The sequence below is a fragment of the Drosophila obscura genome, unplaced genomic scaffold, assembly GCF_018151105.1.
Source record: "Drosophila obscura isolate BZ-5 IFL unplaced genomic scaffold, ASM1815110v1 contig_28, whole genome shotgun sequence".
Classification (NCBI taxonomy): Eukaryota; Metazoa; Arthropoda; class Insecta; order Diptera; family Drosophilidae; genus Drosophila; species Drosophila obscura.
In genome coordinates, this window is record NW_024542815.1 from 852,436 (window position 1) to 871,067 (window position 18,632).

Consider the following 18,632-nt stretch of genomic DNA (forward strand, 5'->3'; position numbering starts at 1 on the left):
GTCCGATGTTGTTTTAGATTTTGATAAGTGGGACACTATAACACTACTATACTATAAATCATATGAGTCATGGGCTTATGTTTATTTGTTTACACACATTTTGAACTGCCATACCTTCTAATTAATATACCTTGCGCAGGCGGCAGAGTAACAGCACAGTCGAGAGCCAGCGAAACATGTTTATGATTGCGCTGTCGTAGACACGGTATTATTTGTGCTTTTTTTTAAATTTTGTTTTCGATTTTTCGGTTGGGCTGTTAATTGTATTTTGTCTTATTTTGGGTATGACATCGCCCCCAGGTGAATAAAACATGCCCCCAGCCAGCCAGTCTCCCCCAAACATCTGTTCTGTTCTCCGAAAGTGGAGCACTTTCGTGGGTCCCCGCCTGCATACTAAGCACCAACCCGACCTGTTGGGGGCTCTACTGTGCGCCATGGGAAAAATCGTATAACTCCGTTTCTGTATTTGTTTCTATCTCATTTTGATCGATGGACAGCTGTCAAATGCTGCCGTGTGTGCAGGCAGAGGGGCATGGGTTATGGGGTCTTGGGGGTAGGTAGGCATCGCGCACGCATTGAAAATTATAATGCAAACTTGATATATGGTCGATGGATCTGTCGTATAACCAACAATCGTCGTGGCCACTGGCCATATTTGTGTGGAAATTACGCGAAACACCAGAGAGATCTCCCTCAATCTGAGCAGTAGTCGAAATGATCTCATACGAAGCGAATGGGAGAATATCTTTATGCATAACGTAGTCCATACAATAACTTTGATTTATTTATTACTGCACTTGGAGTTCCGTTCCTCAGAGTGATATACGATTCACAGCGATTTGTAATTACTCATACTTCATATCAAATGGATCCGCATATAACTCCATCACTGATGGATCAAATTCGAACTGAATATATCGAATATATAATACATATGTATGTACATTGTACATATAAACTTCAGTTTGTTTTATCAATTATTGGCAGAAGAATAAGAAGAAGTAATTTTCTCGAATAAAGGCTATACGATATAATTAATAGGTTCACGATGAATTCAATGCATTCCAAAAATCCCTACACATATTTTGGATCCATTATTGAATAAAATAAAAGTTTATTCGTTTCTAGTATAATTTGAGAACCCCACAAAAATTGATCCTCCAATTGATATTGAGTGTGAAGGGGAGTGTGAGTGGCCACAGCTGATCTGGCGTGAAGAAGTTTTCACATAACTGATCATTCAATTACTTGAGCAAAGCTTATCTAAAATCAAATTTCCCCACAAAAATGTCCCATTTCACAATCTTTGAGAATAGATTTTTTTCCAGTGGCTGCTGAACTTAACAGATCTTGTATAGATTAAAAATAAAAGCACAAATTTCGCTATGAGATCACCGATCGCCCCACCACAAAACTTAGCAATGCATTGTTATAGTCTTCAGTCTATGGTCTATGACCAATAATAAGGCTAGAACGGTGCTGCTTTGGACAGGAATCCCTTTTGGCTATGATCTGGTTTTGTTACAAGGTGTAGAACGGCAGAGCCAGCAGCACCGCTGACAAGGCCAGCAGCCTACGGCAGTCGAAACGTGTTCCACTGTAATTAGATGCACTCTAGATTAGCATATGGCCGCGGGCAAAGTTTGCCGGGGCCTCTGCCTGTACCTGTGTCTTTCCAGCCCCGCCCCCGCCAGGAACCAGCTGTTCTGTACACTTGTGATCTTCAATCAACTGATGAAAGACCCAAGACGGCACTAATTCCCAGATAAGATCCGTCCGTTTGTTTGTTTACCAGCCAGTTAGGCCAGATACAGATACAGATACAGAAACATTCATACATATGTACATACATGCATATGTATATATGTAGATACAGATACTAAAACCGTTTGCTGACTAACTGTTGTGCAAAGTCAAACAATACGGCGAACAAGAGAGTGAGAGAGAGGGAGCAGGCGGACAGGGGCCAAAATGAGTGTGTGCGAAAGTGTGAAAGTTGCTCAAGGTAGAGTCGCGAGAGCGTAGGACGCCCAATATTGCACGGCAGACTCTTCCCGAAAGTAAAAACTTTATGCACACCCATACATATGTACATATATTGGGCATGTTTGATACCTTATGATTCGATTTATAGCTTGAACTACTGATAAAGAGAAAATAGTTTAAATTGCTCGATATACATATCTACATATGAGCTTATTGTTCTAGCTGTTAAATTTAAACGGTTGTTGTAGTTCATAAATAGGTACAAAACTTTAAAACACTCGAAATCTGTTTACAAAATTTGGTCTCCTTCATTTGTGCCTGTTATATAGGCACACTAAATAACCTTATGCCCTCCGAGTGTAGGGTATGAACATAAATTACCTCAGGCCACGGTTCGGTTTGGTTTGCTTTGGGAAGAGGGCGCTGGGGAAAGAGATAAATGTGTGATCGTCAGTCCACTTTTTCGCTGATCCTCTCTTCGTGTTGTTGTTGTAGTTGTGGTTGAAAACCGGCAAAGCACAGGAGAAATAAATAGGTTTTTTGGTTTGGACGTGACTAATCCTTGTCCCGGCTTGATCTCAGGTTCTGTCGTTTTTTTCCTTTTTCTCTGTTTCTCTCGTGCAATAAAGAGCTAATAATTTTTAGCTTTTTCTATATTTTTTTTATTCGATCGGCCAGGTAAAAAAAATAACAAAACAAAAAAACAATGATCGTGGCTTTTGTATTTGGGTTTTGGATTTTGTGTGTGGGGCAGCTGCTGCTTCACGGAGCGTTCGCACGTTGCATTCGAGGCACCAAAATAATTCAGACTGAAGTTTCCAATCAGAATCAAAGCCGCGTAAAGTGGACGGCGACGGGCCCAAAGCTTAGACGCTGTCGTCATCAGCTGACGCCGGCAGCAGCAGCAGCAGCAGCAAAAGTGGCGAGAGAGAGAGAGATATGACCGAATACGAAATACTTACGAATACGTAGATGACGAGACCGAACCAGCGCGACTCTGTCTGCCGCACAGTGTCTTGGGAGCGTGTAATTTTCTCTTGGAATCCGATCAGGGCTTAGCTTTGGCAGAGCTCTCTCCGTTTCGCCCGTTGGCGGGGAAGTCGGGCCAGGCGAGGACTGTGGCAGCCAAGAGGAGGGTCTGGTCTGCGTCCAGGAAACAAATGATTCAAGCAGATTCCAATCGTTGGTTGGAGCAAACCTTTAACATTCCCAAATATTAACACGAACAACGGGTGAACTTTGGCGACCCGTCATACCCAATTTATATGTTTGAAATTTTTCCGAATGCGATTTGAATTACCGGTCCCGATGTGGTATTACATTAAGTCAGTTTGACATGCAGAACGATCCATAGAAATTGCAATCTTTATTCGCCTGCACCACATCGAATTGAAGTCTATATATTGAGAGCCATAATGCTTCGCCTGCAATTATCGTTGCAGACACAATGAAGTGCCGAATCATATTTATTATATTCCTTGTTGCGGTTGCCTTTTGTAAGCCATTCAACAGAAGTCCCATTTATGATTGTACGTAAGATTGAGTCGATTTTTCAAACAAATTAATATTTGATGTACATATGTACATACCTAATTTAGCTGTTTGCGCGCTGACTGGGGGCCGGCTTAAGTGCTATGTTCATAACACTTGGGGCTTTAATCAAAGGACTAAAGAATGTTATGCAGTGCGCAAGGGTAAAGAGCCGTGCGGTTTCTTTGATGGAAAAAAGGGCTGTGAGGACTTTTGCCATAGACCTCCTGGAACGGGGAGGAAAACTTGATTTTTGTTGCCAAATTTTTCCCAAACAGTTGTTGCTGGAAAATATGAAAGTTTTTCTCAGCTAATCCTTAAACTAGGAAATAAAAATGTTAAATAGACTTGGATTAAAATGAGATACACTGGTTGAAAAACTGAATAAATGTATCTGTTCCAAACATTTAGCTTAATTTTACACTTTTTATGCTTCACTGCCAACCACGCCCACGCTTTACCCCTCTTTCGTTTATATATGTTTACAATAATTGAACGTGCCAATATTGAAAATAAATGTGTTTCTTTATAAATGAACGTGGTTCGGCCTTGATTTTTCGCAACTTTCGAGAAAGAATGTAATGGGGATTCCTTTGCTGTGTCTCTGTCACCATTCCCGTCGCAGCTGTCACCCTATACCGTGTGTGAATCCACAAGTAAATCATTCAATCAGTACCCGCCAAAAGGGTGGGTGTCATTGTTGCAATATAATACAATACAGTTTAGATTTATGCAAACAAATAGAATACACACATATATGTATGTACATACATATGTGTTGGACGAGTTGGAGATTATTTCCAGAGCTCTCGAACGGGTTCCAATATCGTAACTGGTGGGGCGCCCACATTCGAAAAAAGTTCATTTTCGAAAAAGCGACAAAAAATTACTCATCGACGGACTGCACGATAGAGGGGAGGGGGTGGGAGAATAGTGATGGTGGCGCAGACGTTGCGCAGACGTAGACGTAGACGTCGTGACTAGACGATGCTGAGAGAGATAGAGAGAGAGAGGGGTGTCTACTGTACAGTGGCCACCACTTGCTGCATTTGGCCATTTGCCATACGCGGGTGTCTCTGTGCCAATTCGATTCTGGCTTATTGATTTATATAGCGTCGACGGCGTCGGCGGCGGCAGCAGCAGCGACAAACAGCCCACGCCGGGGCTTAATCGAGTCGAATCGAATCGAGTCTTGGGCCTCAATGCCAGACTTGAATCGTGAAACAGCCAACGCTCTCTACTCTGCTCTGCTCTGTTCTGTTCTGACGGCTACCAGGGATGCAAACTCTTTGAAATTTAAAACAGAAGCGTCGGAAGGGGGGATACTCTGACTGCCTGCAGCAGCAGAGCTCAGTTATCTCTTTCACGCATACAAACTCAGAAACGAAGTGAGAAAACCTCTCCCAGCAATAGCTGCCATCCCTTTCAAGACAGGCTTTGCATGACATCATCGCCAGGAGCAGAGCAGATGAGTGAACTACAGCCCAGAGAGGAGTAGGAAGAAGAGAGCGAGTACAGAAGAGAGCTAAACGTCTTAGAGAGGATCAGAAGAGATCATCGCTGGCTGACGGAAGAAGGAAGCACAGACAAGGGGGAGAGCGTGACCGTTCTCACTGTTCTACCTGCTCTAAGGTGAGAGAGGAGGAGCAGGTAGGCTGGAGCGACGAACGCAGAAGAGCACAGAAGAGAGCGAGGGCAACTTGATTCTGGCAGGCCAGAGGCCAAAACGCTGAAATTGATTCATGGCCAATGACTCATCCGAGGCTTTATCACCCAGCAGCAGCAATGCCACTGCGTGGGCTGCGGATCGTCTGTTGCGTCTGCTATACCCTCGCCGAGGGTATTAAGATTTTGACCAGATGTTTGCCGCACCACAGATAAAAGCTAAACGGATGCATAAACTATATGCATATTTAATGAGGAATAATGTCTTCCAAGATCGGACTACTACATACATATATGATTTACTATAGGAAACGATCCGTTATTTGGGGGAAAAAATGGGTATTTTCTCAAGATATTATTTAAAGTTGACAGTTGCAGTTTCCTATCTAATCGCATCTTATCTTAACATTTAAAAAAAAACTCGAACAATTAGTTAAAAACAATTCTAAGTAAAAACTTTCTTGTCTCATTCGCATCTGATGCCACAGGTGCCACAGCCAAAGATGATGAAAATTTGTTTTCTATATCAGAGCTACCATGGACCGATGCATCTATATACAAGGGTATTAAAAGCTTCGATTGGTAGATATGTCCTGTTCTTTTTTGATGCAGATGCCAGCTCTTTGGATACATACATAGATCATTATTTGGTCAGGTCTCTCCTATGCGTCGTCATCGCTTTTCCATTGATTTTTCTAACGACTTTTTAACGATTATTGCCAGCGTCTGAGCCAAGTGAAGAGACGAGCGGCGGCCCACGCGGCACGACACGACGATACGCGACAACAACAACCAACGAGAACAGCAAGAGGCAACCCCATAAATGACCCAATTTGGTCAGGTTGCACAGGGTTGGGTTGATGGACTGAGCGAGTGACTGGATTGAGTCGATGTGGCGGCTATGTCCCATCTCTGGCTATGGTCTGTTCTGGAAAGTGTCGTCTGTGTCTGGTCTTTAAAGGCAATGACAACAGCATTAGGGACGGGTCCAGGTCCAGCTTCAGCTCCAGAAAAGAGGCAATGAACCTGGCCAAAGAGGTGGGCGATGGCGGGAACAGAGGAACAAAGACAAAGAAAGCAGAGATAGAGGTGGATAAGTCTCCAGAAGGGGCGGATAAATATCTCGAAGGAAATATCCTTAAGTTTGACACAAGCTTCGTGGGGAAATGAAGGAATTTCATTGAAAGAAATCGAGTGAAATGATTTCCTTAAACTCTTGTTATAAATAAAGATTCTGTGCTAGAACTTACCATTTTCCTCAGCAATTCCTCATTTTGTATGGCACCCAAATCGCATTCCAACTCCATCTCAAAGATAGCTAAAAACGAATGGAAAAAAAGTGATACGTTTGCATTTTAATCTCTAAAATAGTTTTGTCTGGGATATATAGAATTATGGAAAGGAACGGAAAGATAATTGTATCTGAATTCAGTTGAAAGCTACAAATATTTTAAAGATGGATCCATAAATTTTCTGAACTTAAATGGAACAATGTACGGCAATGGCAGATCGTTAAAGATTATCTATGGAAAGAAAACTTTATATATTTTCCTGGCTGATGATGCAATTATTTCGATGCACATTTCTCACTTTGATTTATTTTGACTTGATGATTTTTTTAGCTGTTGTTGATTTGGTCGGTTCGCTGAGTAATATTATTTGCGATCTATCATGATGAACGAGGCAAGCCAGAAGCAGAGTGTCCCCACACCCCAACAGGTTGTGACATTTCCCCCGTAAATGGCCAAGAACGAACATGGCCAGCAGCACAAGCAGCGGCAGGAGCAGCAGCAGCAGCAGCAACTGCATATGAATACGAGTACTCGTAAAAACAAACGGCAGAGCCATGAGCAGTGCTGTTGTTGCTGCTCATTGAATTGCCAGCTTGATTAGCACAGGCGTCGTTGCAATTTTGGTTAGAGAGGAGCTGTCCGGTGGGGGAGGGCGGTGCGGTGTGCGGTGGGGGCCAAAAGCCAAACAAGTTCAAAAAACCACAATTGGGCAAGCCACTCCATCAGCCTGATGAGGTTGAGGTGCCCCTCGGTGCCAAAACACAATTGAACTTGAAACAGAATCGAATTGATTGAGTGATAGAGATGCTTTGGGGTGTCTGAACAAGTTAGGAACTCTAATCTAAGCTAATATATATTTAAGGGAAACACAACAGCTCGTTAGGTGGAGATACAGGATTGCCCATTGATGTGTGGATTGGTGTATTGAAGATCCATATATTCATTGATTTATTGATCAACATATGTATTCATTCAGTTACCGAATTTGCCTATCTCTTAATGATATACATCCACACTTAAAAGGTTCCACTATTAGTTGTTCTAACTTTAATCTAGGCAATCTAAGCAGCTCTATCCAGATCGAAGATCTACTGTGCCATATGCCATCTGTAGTAGATGTCCTCCTATAAGAGGCATACAAAGGGTCATTTAACTTACCGACACTTATCGCTAGACGCGATTGAAATGGGCACTGAAATGGGCTTTGAATTTGCATTTATGCTTTTTACGATTATTGTCATAAATCTTGTCTGACCAAATCCGTGTGAATGTTCGATAATAAAACGGTTTGTAATTGCCGCACAGCTAAATGCAAGATTTGTTTTTCGATATTTGGCCATTTATAAATTTATGGGATTCTGTTGTGATCTGTTTTGAATCTTGGGGCATTGGCCACACGCCCTCCCACACTGCATGGCTGGTCGTTTTTTGTGTAACGTATGGTTTTGTCTGGCGTATTTCTCTTTATTGGTTTTCCGATTTGATAGATGACCCATAAACCCGCTAAATGGATGTTCGACTTGACATCTGAATAGGCTTTGATTTCGTGCCCCCGATCGCCATTTAAATTGTAATCGCAAATATACGAAAGAAAAGGCTTTTGTTGGGTTTGGGTTGACTAGGGAGTAGTCAGGGATATGAATATCAAACATGAAAAAGATACGTAAAGGTACATATAATATATATCTATTATCTATTATATCTATTACTATGCTACTATTCCAATCATTTATTTATTTTGTCAGAGTTTTCAATTGAAATTTAAACTCTGTCATGAAAAATATGCAGCTAATATTGAGATTTAAAGTTAGAAAAAGAAACAAAAACAAAATCATATTAAGTTCTACACCTGTGTAAGGGTATTGCATAGTCGGGGAATATCGATTGGACAATTTGTTTGTTTGTATGGTTTCGTGCCGCATGCCGATAGATGGCGCCAGACCATCAGGAAAACCGCAAAAAATTACCGCAAAACTGTTAGAAAATTCCCTTCCAACATTGTATCTCTCATTGTGGCACTCACCTGCTGCTCTGCTGCTGCTTATCAGAGACGTCGACGTTCGAGGTGGCGGATTTCGTAACTCGAGATGGAAACGCGGAGCGAGATGGCGACAAAAGACGCGTGGAAAACAACAATTAAAAGTGTATTTTTTTTCTCTATCTGTTTATTTGCTTGTGTGGATATGCGATTCGTTCGGCAAATATTTAAACTGTGAATAGTTTAATTTACGGAAAGATCAGGTTGCCTGCTTGCTGTGTCGTCTGTGTCTCTGGTCTCCTCTCCTTCGGACAGCCGTGCGGCTTTGTCAGCGACTTGTGCGCGGTTTTTATCGCATGCAAAGTGCTTGCTTTCCTCTCTCTCTCTCTCTCTCGGTCACTGGGTCTGTCTGTCTGTTTGATTGACGATTGATTGATTGCGGTTTGCTCCGTTGGTTGTTTATTTTAGTAGGGCTGATTAATTAGAGTTCAAGTAATAAAAACATCAAAAAAGAATCACGAAAAATAAAACATAACGAAAACAAAAAAAACACAAAACAGTTTAAATCGATATCGCGGTATCGAAAATGATATCGAAAATCGTTAAGCGAGCAACGTTCCGTGGGCAGGCGCGGGGACTGTGGCTTAGGGCGGGACTGGTGGCGAGATGGAAATGCGTTTTTGAACCGTTTGGCACGAGCGGAGGCTCTTGACTGATTGTGGAAGCGCCAGTTCTGGCTGCATTTAGGCTCGCTCCCGGCAGAGCGTGTCTGGACGCCAGCAGCGCCGTCGACTGGGACTGGAGCTGGGCTCCCCTTCTAGATGCTCCTCTCTCTCTCTCTTTTGGTCTGTCCCCCTCCCCCCAGTCCGGATGTGGTTCGCCTCGCCTGGGCGTCGCTCACGCTGTCAACATTTGCTGCTGCCTCTGCATGTTTTTTTGTTATACCACTGAAAGGGTATTTTAGTTTTGACCAGATGTTCGGAGCCCCAAATTAATTAATTAAGTCGAAAATTAATATTTAAAAGCAAAAAGTACAGGGCATATAGTTGTTTTTTGTCTATGTAAATGTCTGCACCATTTCTTCGAAATTCTATAAACGAGATTAGGGGTTATATATGTATAATTAGTTTTTCAATTTTGAACCACAAGGGTATTAAAACTTCGGCGTTTTGAATGGAGCTTTCCTTGAATTTTTGTGTGTATGAATTCTGATCCTAAGAGATAAGGAACGTGACAAAAGCAGCAGCAGATCTGAGGGATTAGTGAGAGAGTTTTCTGGGTGGGAGAGAATAAGACAGTGGCTGACCGGAGTGGCGAATGCCAAATAATCTAATAGTTCCTGGTTCCATCAGGAGAATTCAGAAAATAAAGTCACATTTTATTTCTACAAATCAAAACATCAGCTGCCTTATGCCTTCCAGAAAGAGATACAAAGATAGAGAGCCTAAACATCCCAAAGCTGCATTAAGATAAGGTACCTCTATTGTGGGAATAATCGTTCTTTGGGCTCACCTGATATTAATAAACTTTGGCTAGTCCCTTCATGTGGCCATGCGGGCTCTCTCCCTCAGGGGTGGTGCACAGGTACGAATCAGATGAATGTCTCGATCGCATGGCCTTATCGCGCGAGTGCTTATCAAAATGGTGCGGACGAGGACGACGCTGTTGCCGAAAACAACGCGCATGCATTTCGAATGCCACAGGGTCAGTGGGACATACTACTGTTTTTGGACAGAACCACCTGACAATGAGCGTCATGATGCTGAGCTGGCGCTGGTGCTGGTGCTGATGTTGCTGCTGCACTTGCTCGGGCGCCATTGTGCGTGTCTGTGCGCATGCGTGTAAATGTTGGTGTGTGCCTGCCTGCGCGTGTGTTGAATGTCAACCAACGTCAGCGATCAGTGTCAATCGCACGAAAATCGAATGAAATTTACTGAAAATTCTAGGAAAACATTGTTGTTTATGCAACTGGCACAAGGAGAGCAGCAGCAGGCTGCAGCACGAGCAGGAGCAGGAGCAAAAACCACGTCTCAGCGTTTTGTTTCAGTTCGGTTCAATTTTTAGCATGGGACAGCCAGAGCCACTTTCTGCCAGCAGTCAAATGTGGCTAATACCGAACTAACGGTCAGTGCAAGCAACAGCTGTGGCTGAAGGGCTTCACCGCTCCGCGCCCTTGACTCTGGTCTGGAAAATGACAGTGAAAGCCAGACCAAAAACCACAATTCAGTATCCACGTTTGGTCACTGTCCTTGCTGCCTGCCCCAGCACCAGCGGCTGTGCCTGTGCCTGGGCTGACGTCAGCACGTAGGCAGCAGCAGTTGAAGAGGCGACTGCAACTGCAACGCCGTCTGCAGCATGTTGCCGCCTTAAAAGGTGAGGACAACTCTGCAACTGCCACCAGAGTTTTTTGCCAACATATCGCACACGAAAGCTCCAACTCCAAGACAGCAAAAAGTTGCATTTGCTTTTTGTCTTTTATTAATTTATTTTAAGTGATTCGCAAAATGAAACCGAAATCGAAAACCGAAAACCGAAAATGGAACCTTGGAAGCCCCGAAAAATGGTCAATCGATTGATTTGAATCTGAAATTATATGGGCAGGAGCTGAGGAGACCACCACGGCAAAGGCTAGAGCTCTGGTGACACAAAGATTTGGGGGAAATAAAATATAATTTAAATATAAAATAAAAAAATGAAATATAGTTTAAATATATGTAGATCAGAAAGTAATGGCGCTTACACACCCGGAAACATGTACTAAAAATGTGTACCATTATATTTAAAAAAAGAAACACCAGGACGAGTATATATGTAAATATATAATATATATTATGTACATACATATGTACCATATATCCACAAAGAATAAATCCGTGAAACAGAAAGAAATCTGCTTGCAGTTATCATTATGTAGACTTTTATCAGGCATGATGTAGATAGCCCTGACTTGAAATTTATTCAGCTATTCCTTCCACGTTTTAGATCTAATTTATGCCTTGGGTGAACCGTTTAAGATGTTATCCTCGGACTACAACTTTCGCAATCATTTCTGTTATACATACGTGTAGAACGTTATCCGGCCACTGTTGGATCTTTCCTCCAAAAACTCCACAGTACGCGTATTTGAACATGAATGAAGTTACTTTATTTGAACTATAAATGTATGTATGGTTTACATATAAGTTTAATGGATTTTGTGTGTCTTGTTTTGTTGTGTGGGAATATTCGAAGTGAATTCTAAGAACTAATCAGTGCTAAATACAACTTAGTCATATCGTATCGGTATATCATATCAAATATGGTGGCTAGGACGAGCTGCCTGCTAGAACACTGTCCGTATGATCTCCTCTCTCTCTATCTCTCTCTAAACGTTCCGTATATATACATATGGTATATACGATGTATGTATGTAAATGTAGGTCGATGTTCGATGATATCAATATGAAAGCAACAAAAATTCATCAAATGTGTGCAAAAAATTCAAATACAAAAAAATATTATTATTAAATGTAATGATAAATGTATAGGTATATATTTAGTACATACCTATATATTTATTGTATGTATATATATAGTGGAATATGCTGATCAGAAATTGTAACTTATGATCTCTATAGTAGGCCTAGGCAGACTCTGAATAATTCAAAATAAAATCACATCAAATTCGCTGAATGGAAGAATGGAATAAATGGCCAAAGACGATAGTCTATCTCTCTCTTTCTCCATGTATCTCACTCGCGCTCTTTTCTCTCTCTCTCTCCCTTTCTCTGAATAAAACTATAGCATTGCATGACCATAGAACAAAATGGAATTGAATGATTAAATGAATGAACGGGGAGACAGAGAGAGAGAGTGAGAGGTAGAGATGATACGTAGGAGGCAAGAGCTATGCTATATCAACAAATATACATATGCACCCCCTCCCCCGGCCGATACGAGAGGGATTCTTTTTAATTTTGGCACAGCTTGGGGCACACCTCTCTCTTATTTGCTTGGGGGAATGGCTTGGCTTGTTTTGGGTCTTGGGATAGGATGGGATGGGTTTGGGTTTGGGGTTCTCTATGCCTAATACTAATAGGTGTCTTGGTTTAAGATTCTCTTTTACAAACTTAACTAATTGTTATACTAAATGCTGGCTAATACATAGCTTATGTACGATTAACTATTAGCGTACTATGAAATACGAATTGGAAGAGCGCGAAAGGAAGTGGTTTTTTAGGTTACAATTGTTGCTGTTGCGGCATTGCTGTTGTTGCTTTTGTTTTTTAGGGTTCGAGCAGCTCGAACGCTTGGCGGTTCATAATCTACAATATATCCTATCGAAAAAAATATATAAGAGTAACGAGGATTGCACACACACTGAGATTATGTAGTAGGAAGTAACTTAAACACGAAATGGAAGAGATTTTGGGATTGTGGGTGCGGGAATGGGCCTCTCATCGGTGGGAGGGTGAGTCGTGGATCGCCTGGATTCTGGATTCTGCTTTCAATCTGTCACACCCAGATGGACCAACTGCTGCATAGTGCGCTGCAGATAGGTGGGATCCGGGAACATATTAAACTGGGTCTTGTGATCGACACTATTCCAGATGACCACATCCTCCCGGCCGGTGGTCACCGATCGTCCAATCGAGAATAGCAGACGCCGATCGAAGGCGATCTTTAGGAAGCGCAACACCTTGCGGCCCAGCGGGCAGTCGGGCAGGTAGCAGATGCGCGGAAAGCCCACGGCAAAGAAGGCACGACCCGGATGTGGATGCTCGGACGTCTGCAAGCCCGAGGCAATGCTGTCAAAGAGAGAGGGAGATGGCTATAGATGGTTACATGAGAATATTTAATTCGATGCTCACTCGTAGACAATCTGTATGGTGTTCTGGCCTTCGTGGCCGGGCAGATTCTTGCTGATTATGCTCCAGGACATGCTGCCGATGGGCTGGTTGCCCACCTTCTCGCCATAGACTATACCACACACGGGACACTCAATAAAGAGGTTCTGCACAAGCGAGAGCAAGAAAGACAGAAAAAGAGCGAGAGAGAGAGAGAAATTAGCTCATCCTTGTCTGATTAATTCCATTTCCTTACCTTGTTCATGTCGTTCTGCTGGTCTATTATCATGCCATTGAGGCACTGCAGGTGCATCAGATGCTGGCAACGACTCAGCGATATGGCCGGATTCTGGGCTGAGTGTACCAGCTCCTCCATGCACATGGGACAGGGCTGGGCATTGGGCCACAGGGGCGGCTCTACCACCTTCACGAATCGCGATATCATGTCGCTGGCCGGATCCACGCCCACAATCGAACCGGCGATTGATTGCTGCTGCTGCTGGAGTTGAAGCTGCAGCTGCTGTTGCTGTTGTTGCTGTTGCTGGTGGGGATGCAGCGGCAGCGGTGGTGGCACTGGAGCCCGTTCGCCCAGCGATGAAGGCGGCAGCGATGGCACAAATACCTCGTCACTGCCCAGGGAGCAGTCGAGCAGATCGTTGACAGATATGGCAAAGTTGCGACTCCTTAGGCTCTCTTTGCTCTCGTGGCTGAGGTAAGTGGAGACAGTGTCCACGCTCGGGCGCCGGCGGTGCGACTTGACGCTGTTGGTGTCCGTGTCGGAAGCCCGCGTCCGTGACCGGGACCTATGCGACCCGAGGCGGCTGCTCCGCTGCGACTGCAGCGATCCCTCCGAACAGCGGCTGTGGTGGCTGTTCATCGACGAGGTCACAATGTTTTTGCCATGCGTGAAGTGAGAACTGGAGATGGTGTGGGCGTGGATGTGGGTGTGGGCGTGGGGATGGCCGTGCGCGTGTGGCATATGGCTGCCGTGGTGAAGCGTGTGGGTGGAGGCCGAGGCCGATGAGGAAGAGGAACTGGCACTGGCTGCCGGCATGCTAGAGTGCTTGGTGCTGCTGCCGAAGATGTTCAGATTATTGAGTATCTGTCGCAGATTGGTCGTGGATATTTCGCTGTGCTTCTTCGGCGGCTTCCTTGGTGCCGTCTGATGATGTTGATGCTGCTGCTGCTGCTGCTGATGATGAAGCTGCATCTGCTGCTGTTGTGCTGCTGCTGCTGCTGGACATGATGATGGTGATGGTGGGTCGCAGGCAGCGGATGCTGCTGCCGATTCATGGGCATTCGATGAAGAGACTTGCTCTCCACCAGCTTGGGCAACGTGGTGTAGTTGCTGGCATTGCTGCTGCTCTTTAGCTGGATGGCCTGCTGTGGCGTGAGCTTGACCAGCGGATAGGGGGCTTGCTGGGTGCGGCGAATGCTGCGCATCGGGCCGCTTGGCTGCCGCAGCTGGGTGAGATTACAGAAGTTGATGGTGTAGGGCAGCCCGATGTTTGTACGGCATAGATCCAGCGTTTGCTCGCCCTAAACAGAAGATAAAATGGGATAATCAGTTGGGCAAGAGACATTCGTTTTCCAGGGGAGACTCACCCGCGCCCAGGCATCCTCGATGATGCACTGAACATGCATATTGTAGGGCCGCCAGTCGCTGTTACTATCCGCACTGCCGCCCGACCACTCCCACTTGGTGCCCTTGCCCGCCGGCGAGCTGGGGGCATAGAACATGCGCCGCACCCCAATCGTGAGCAGGCCCGTTTCCGATTCGGCCTCCGACTCCTGGGTCATGGTGCGAACATTCACGTAGTACTGCTCCAGGCTGGGGTCCGCGTCGCTCAGCATCACCCGGGTGAGCTTCTTGGCGTGCGCACGCTCCAGGTGCTGCGACACCGCCGGCGAGTAGGGCAGCCACTTGCCGCCGCGCGACTCAAACTCCCACACGCACACGGCATGGGTGTGATTGACGGGGGGTGAAGCAGGGCCAGCTCCAGGCCCTGCTGGTCCGCCCGCAGCGCTGGTGGCCATCGCGCACACACTCACACACACACCGCTTGGGGGAAGGATGGGGATGCACTCACACCATAGCTATTAATGGTTCCGCGGATCAATCTCTCTATTCTCTATCTCTCTATTTAATTGCGTGGTAGCTCGGAATTTTTGGCTGACACTGCCACTGCGACTGCGTGCGACTACGAAGATGAGCACAAAATAAACAAAGAAATTAAAAATGGTGGCTTGGTGGCTGGACTGGTGGGTGCATCGTTAGCAAGCGCTGCACTACGTATGCATAATGGTATCCGATTGGGAGCGTAAATCATTCGATATCAGGCGAAAACTTACTTAATGCACACGGATAAACTGAGTAAGCCACTTAATTAATTAAGCATCTAGCGCAAGCGCAAGCGAGAAATTTCTGACCGCGGATGTATGTACGGACTGCAGCTACAGCAAAGCAGCGATGACGGCAGCGCTGCCTTTCTCGCTGCGTTGATATATTTCTCGATTTTGATATTCGGCTTATGATTACTTGCTAGCTGAAGCCTTCAGCACCGATCATATAATTTTCTACGATAGGTGAATTGATTTCCTTAAAGATTAGTTAACTTAATGTAGTCATTTTCGTTTGGTTATTTACAAAATAGGGTTTAATCAAAAAGGTTTCAAGCAAAATTCAGTTTTTACATGGTAACTACACGATACAGCAGTGAAAACAAAATGCACCCATAACTATCGAATGATTTGCCATCGTGTTATATCGCACGACTATATCGACTTAGGCAAAAAAAAACATTGTTTTGTTTTTATAAATCCAATTGATTTATTGCTCAATAACACACGGGCCTATCTGAAATGAGAGTCCAGCTTTGCTGAAATCGTCTGGAAAGCATAATTAACGTTAGGCAAACGATATTTTTAGCAGTGTCTTGAAAAAAAATAATAATTTTCTTATTCTAGGCAACAAGTACATGGCGTCTAATTTTGGTCTTGCCGTAGAGTAATGATGCCATCCGATTTTGGAGTTTTAATTTGTTTCTGCAAATTGGGTAATAATAATACAATAAAATAAAGTCGGAACAGGGATATTTTTTAATTAAAAATATAATTTAAAAGTTCGCGGTGCCTTTATCGTCGTGATGGAAGTTTTGTAAAAATCGCATAGTAAAATATCGATTCGATGTTGACATTGAAATATTGCCTGGAATAGCAACTCTGAGCGAGAAAATAGCAACCCTGCAACGGCGCTGTCAAGCAGGCCATTTCCGCCGCTGCCACCATTCCTTTACCTTTTTGACTAGCAGACGTAAAGCTGGTCTTTTTTTGCGGCCCGCAAAAAATCTGCTGTTTTCGTGAACATCTTTCAATAAAACCGAGTGACAATGGTTGTTAAGAAGGTAAATAACGCGAGCAATTCAATGAACGCATTATTTCGATGCTGAAACCAGTGCTTTGCAATGCAAAACGTTTTGTGTTTGTGTTTTTTTTTGTTTTGTTATTATTGTGTTGTGAATTCGAAAATAATGTATGGTGCCCACTTCTCCCCGAACTTTGCAGCCCAGGCCAAAGAAGAAGCCAGTGACCAAGAAGGTGGCCCCGGCTCCTCTGGCCGTCAAGAAACCAGTGGTCAAGAAGGTTGTCAACCAGCTCTTCGAGAAGCGTCCCAAGAACTTCGGCATCGGTAAGTGGACCTCTCACCCATGTCATATCTCTGCATTCGCACAGCCACTGATGTCGATAAATCTTATTTGCAGGCCAGAATGTTCAGCCCAAGCGCGATCTGTCTCGTTTCGTGCGTTGGCCCAAATACATTCGCGTCCAGCGCCAGAAGGCTGTGCTGCAGAAGCGTCTGAAGGTGCCACCACCAATCCATCAGTTCAGCCAGAGTCTGGACAAGACCACCGCGGTCAAGATATTCAAGCTGCTGGAGAAATACCGCCCAGAGTCTCCCCTGGCCAAGAAGCAGCGCCTCAAGAAAATCGCCGAGGCTAAGGTGAAGGGCAAGGAGGTGGAACCCAAGAAGAAGCCCAGCTATCTGTCAGCCGGTACCAACACTGTTACCAAGCTGATTGAGCAGAAGAAAGCCCAGTTGGTTGTGATCGCTCACGATGTTGATCCCCTCGAGGTGAGTGTATCTGAGCGCCCAGTCCAGTCCCGTGTCTCCCGTCTCTGACCAAATGATGTAGAACTTTGAATTTCTTCAACTGAAAGGCGCCCGCACTCTCTGTGAGAGGCACCGGCCATGTGGAAAATTGACAGCTGATTGTGTTCTGCCTTATGGCCCCTTTTTCGGGCGGTCGGACAGACTGTTTGAAATGGGGGGGCTAAGGCAAGCAAAGACCAAAGACAACCTGCAAACCATACCCTACGAACACGTGCTTTGAGCGATCGAACTAATTTCTGTTTTCGTTGCATTTCAGCTGGTGCTCTTCCTGCCCGCCTTGTGCCGCAAGATGGGTGTGCCCTACTGCATTGTGAAGGGCAAGGCTCGCCTGGGACGTCTCGTCCGCCGCAAGACCTGCACCACTCTGGCCCTGACCAGCGTTGACAACAACGACAAGGCCAACTTCAGCAAGGTCCTGGAGGCCGTCAAGACCAACTTCAATGAGCGCCACGAGGAGATCCGTCGTCACTGGGGCGGAGGCATCCTCGGCTCGAAGAGTCTGGCCCGCATCGCCAAGCTGGAGCGCGCCAAGGCCCGTGAGCTGGCCCAGAAGCAGGGTTAGAGATCACAGCCCAACAGCAGCGTACAAGATCTATGCTATAAGGTGGAGACTTTAAGTACACATCAATGATTTGAACGGGCAATCAACTATATGCCTGTCCACTGAGAAACAATAAACTTTTAAGTGTACAATTTTTTTTGTTTTTTTTTTGTATGTGCGTGCGAGTTAGTGCTTGGACGAGCCAACGCCAACCAACTCGGGTTGGCGTTCAATAAACCATTTATAAGTTCTATCCCATATGTGAGAAATGTTTCTTGCAAGTCGAAAAGGGAAACGAAATGTTTCCGAAACGATGCGAAGCCTAGTCCTGCGAATGGACTGTAAATTGTTGTTTCGGCATCGAAACTAATGTTTCTTGATCGCTGGATGGATTTATGCTCAACATCTACCCACTAGATGAATTGCCGAATCTCGAAATTTGGGCAATGGAATCTTTTTCGATCGAATCTGTTTAGGCTGTTTATGAACAACAAAGGTGATTAGTGTGTAGCGCGCCAGTAAATACAATACACTAGTAGTACTAGTACAATAAGCAATTTGTTGTAATTTCTGTGGAAAAAACATGTTTGTTGGCACACGCACCATACACACACAAGGAGGCGCCTTTCCGGTTTTTCTTTTG

General features: G+C 44.6%; 4 protein-coding genes across 4 annotated transcripts in view; 2 read left to right on the top strand and 2 right to left on the bottom strand.

The window, feature by feature from the left end:
- The window catches only part of LOC111069924 (serine-rich adhesin for platelets), a 40,071-nt gene extending 33,572 nt beyond the window's left edge, over window positions 1-6,499 (bottom strand). The window contains 1 exon segment of the mRNA XM_041594437.1: window positions 6,432-6,499. Within this exon segment, the coding sequence (XP_041450371.1) occupies window positions 6,432-6,488 (57 nt within the window). The 5' untranslated portion in view covers window positions 6,489-6,499.
- On the top strand, window positions 3,406-4,053 carry LOC111069926. The gene is made up of 2 exons (XM_022360164.2): window positions 3,406-3,515; window positions 3,585-4,053. The coding sequence occupies exons 1-2, from the start codon at window positions 3,434-3,436 to the stop codon at window positions 3,764-3,766; spliced, it is 264 nt and encodes an 87-aa protein (XP_022215856.1). The 5' UTR covers window positions 3,406-3,433; the 3' UTR covers window positions 3,767-4,053.
- A 5,074-nt stretch (window positions 6,500-11,573) lies between the features above and the next one.
- LOC111070164 (protein deltex) lies at window positions 11,574-15,951 on the bottom strand. Its single transcript, XM_022360527.2, is given in 6 exon segments — window positions 11,574-13,238; window positions 13,302-13,444; window positions 13,534-14,501; window positions 14,504-14,816; window positions 14,883-15,478; window positions 15,630-15,951. Coding segments are annotated over 5 exon segments (2,157 nt in total). The 5' UTR covers window positions 15,315-15,478; window positions 15,630-15,951; the 3' UTR covers window positions 11,574-12,937.
- Window positions 15,952-16,555: 604 nt separating this feature from the next.
- LOC111070169 (60S ribosomal protein L7a) lies at window positions 16,556-18,138 on the top strand. The gene is made up of 4 exons (XM_022360532.2): window positions 16,556-16,681; window positions 16,842-16,965; window positions 17,039-17,409; window positions 17,705-18,138. Exons 1-4 carry the CDS (start codon window positions 16,667-16,669, stop codon window positions 18,008-18,010), a joined length of 816 nt encoding a protein of 271 aa, XP_022216224.1. The 5' UTR covers window positions 16,556-16,666; the 3' UTR covers window positions 18,011-18,138.
- The last annotated feature ends 494 nt before the right edge of the window (window positions 18,139-18,632 follow it).